General features: G+C 38.8%; 1 protein-coding gene across 1 annotated transcript; it reads left to right on the forward strand.

The window, feature by feature from the left end:
* Nucleotides 1-446: 446 nt before the first annotated feature.
* LOC118483973 (ctenidin-3-like) lies at nt 447-809 on the forward strand. Its single transcript, XM_035979798.1, has one exon. The coding sequence runs from the start codon at nt 447-449 to the stop codon at nt 807-809; it is 363 nt and encodes a 120-aa protein (XP_035835691.1).
* Nucleotides 810-1418: the final 609 nt, after the last annotated feature.

Raw genomic sequence — 1418 nt, forward strand, 5'->3', positions numbered from 1 at the left:
AAGTAAAAGATTTTATTTAATTAGTTTTCAAATACTACTATGAATGTTTGACAATTATCTATTAGGTTACTTGTTTTGTAAGTATATTTCCTTTGTTTTTTAGTTCTTATCCCTTGTAACATACAGTGAACAAAGAAAAGGAAGCATTCTGCATTCATGCATGCATATTCCATGTAGTTTCCCATTAATAATTTTCAACGGTTGATTTTGTAGTTGCCAATTAATTAAAATTTCCGGTATAAGTTACCTATTACGATTGGCTAAGGCATAGTTGTCAATCAATTAAAATTTCCGGTATAAGTTACGTATTAAGATGGGCTATGACCATAGTAAAGCATTCTTAATTTGGAGGATAATATATAATATAGGCCGGTACATGTTTAGATATATATTTTATCTATTCTAAAATTCTCTTGCCGGTTCATTTGGTGGCTACGGTGGTGGTAATGGAGGAGGGACTGGTGATATTTATTGTTATTGCTGTAGTAATGTTTAGTCTGTTCATCCTTTGTGGGGTGTTTTGTGGTGTAAAAGGCGGTGGCGGTGAAGCTGGCGGCGGCGGAGGTGGCGATGGTGGTGGTGGCGGCGGTGGCGGTGAAGATGGTGGTGATGATAACGGTGGCGGTGGAGGCTATGGTGGTGATGTTGATAGCGGCTGGGGAGGCGGTGGTGTTGATGGCGGCTGGGGAGGCGGCGGTGCTGACAGCGGCTGGGGAGGTGGCGGCGGTGGAGGTGGAGTCGGCGGTGATGGCTTCGGTGGTGGAGGCGGAGGAGGCGGCTTTAGTGGTGGAGGTGGGGGAGGAGTTTAGCAATCCATTGATCATTCTATCCTAACCATAATTCCATGCTTGAATTTTCTCCAATGTCTATTAAAGATTGCATGTTATTTTTCTTTAGTCATTAAAAGGTAAATAATGAAAGCGTTTTTGTATGTTTTTAGTGCAATAATTTGTTAGGGTGTTTTTTCTCACTTTTAACGAGATTGATTGTATTATATTTTGATACAATAACGAATGATGGATTAATTATTTGCATGTTGAATAATGTTATGGTCATGACATGATCATCATGATCCTGTACGTTAGCGTCATGTAATCCATCTTTAATCAATCATTCAAAACCACGACATTAAGGGTGTGATCGTTACCCAAACCACTATCCCGTTATATGTTTATTATAATTTATTGGGTAGATTACATTTTTCGTCCTTTATGTTTATATTGAATTGCAATGGATAGCCTTTATAACAACTCTTAAAATTTTTTGACACCCTAAGAATAATTAAAATACCCCAACATGACCTAAAATACACCCCGTATGTGAAAACCAAGCCCAAAATACGATATATCGTTAAAAATAAAATAAAAATCAAACTTTTATGTCGCTCGCGGGCCGCGACAGCCCTACAACGAGGCGCA

The sequence above is a fragment of the Helianthus annuus genome, chromosome 11 (assembly GCF_002127325.2).
Source record: "Helianthus annuus cultivar XRQ/B chromosome 11, HanXRQr2.0-SUNRISE, whole genome shotgun sequence".
NCBI classification, from domain to species: domain Eukaryota; kingdom Viridiplantae; phylum Streptophyta; class Magnoliopsida; order Asterales; family Asteraceae; genus Helianthus; species Helianthus annuus.

Excerpts from the sequence above, each read along its gene's own strand:
- LOC118483973 (XM_035979798.1), top strand. The coding sequence starts at position 447 with ATGGAGGAGGGACTGGTGATATTTATTGTTATTGCTGTAGTAATGTTT.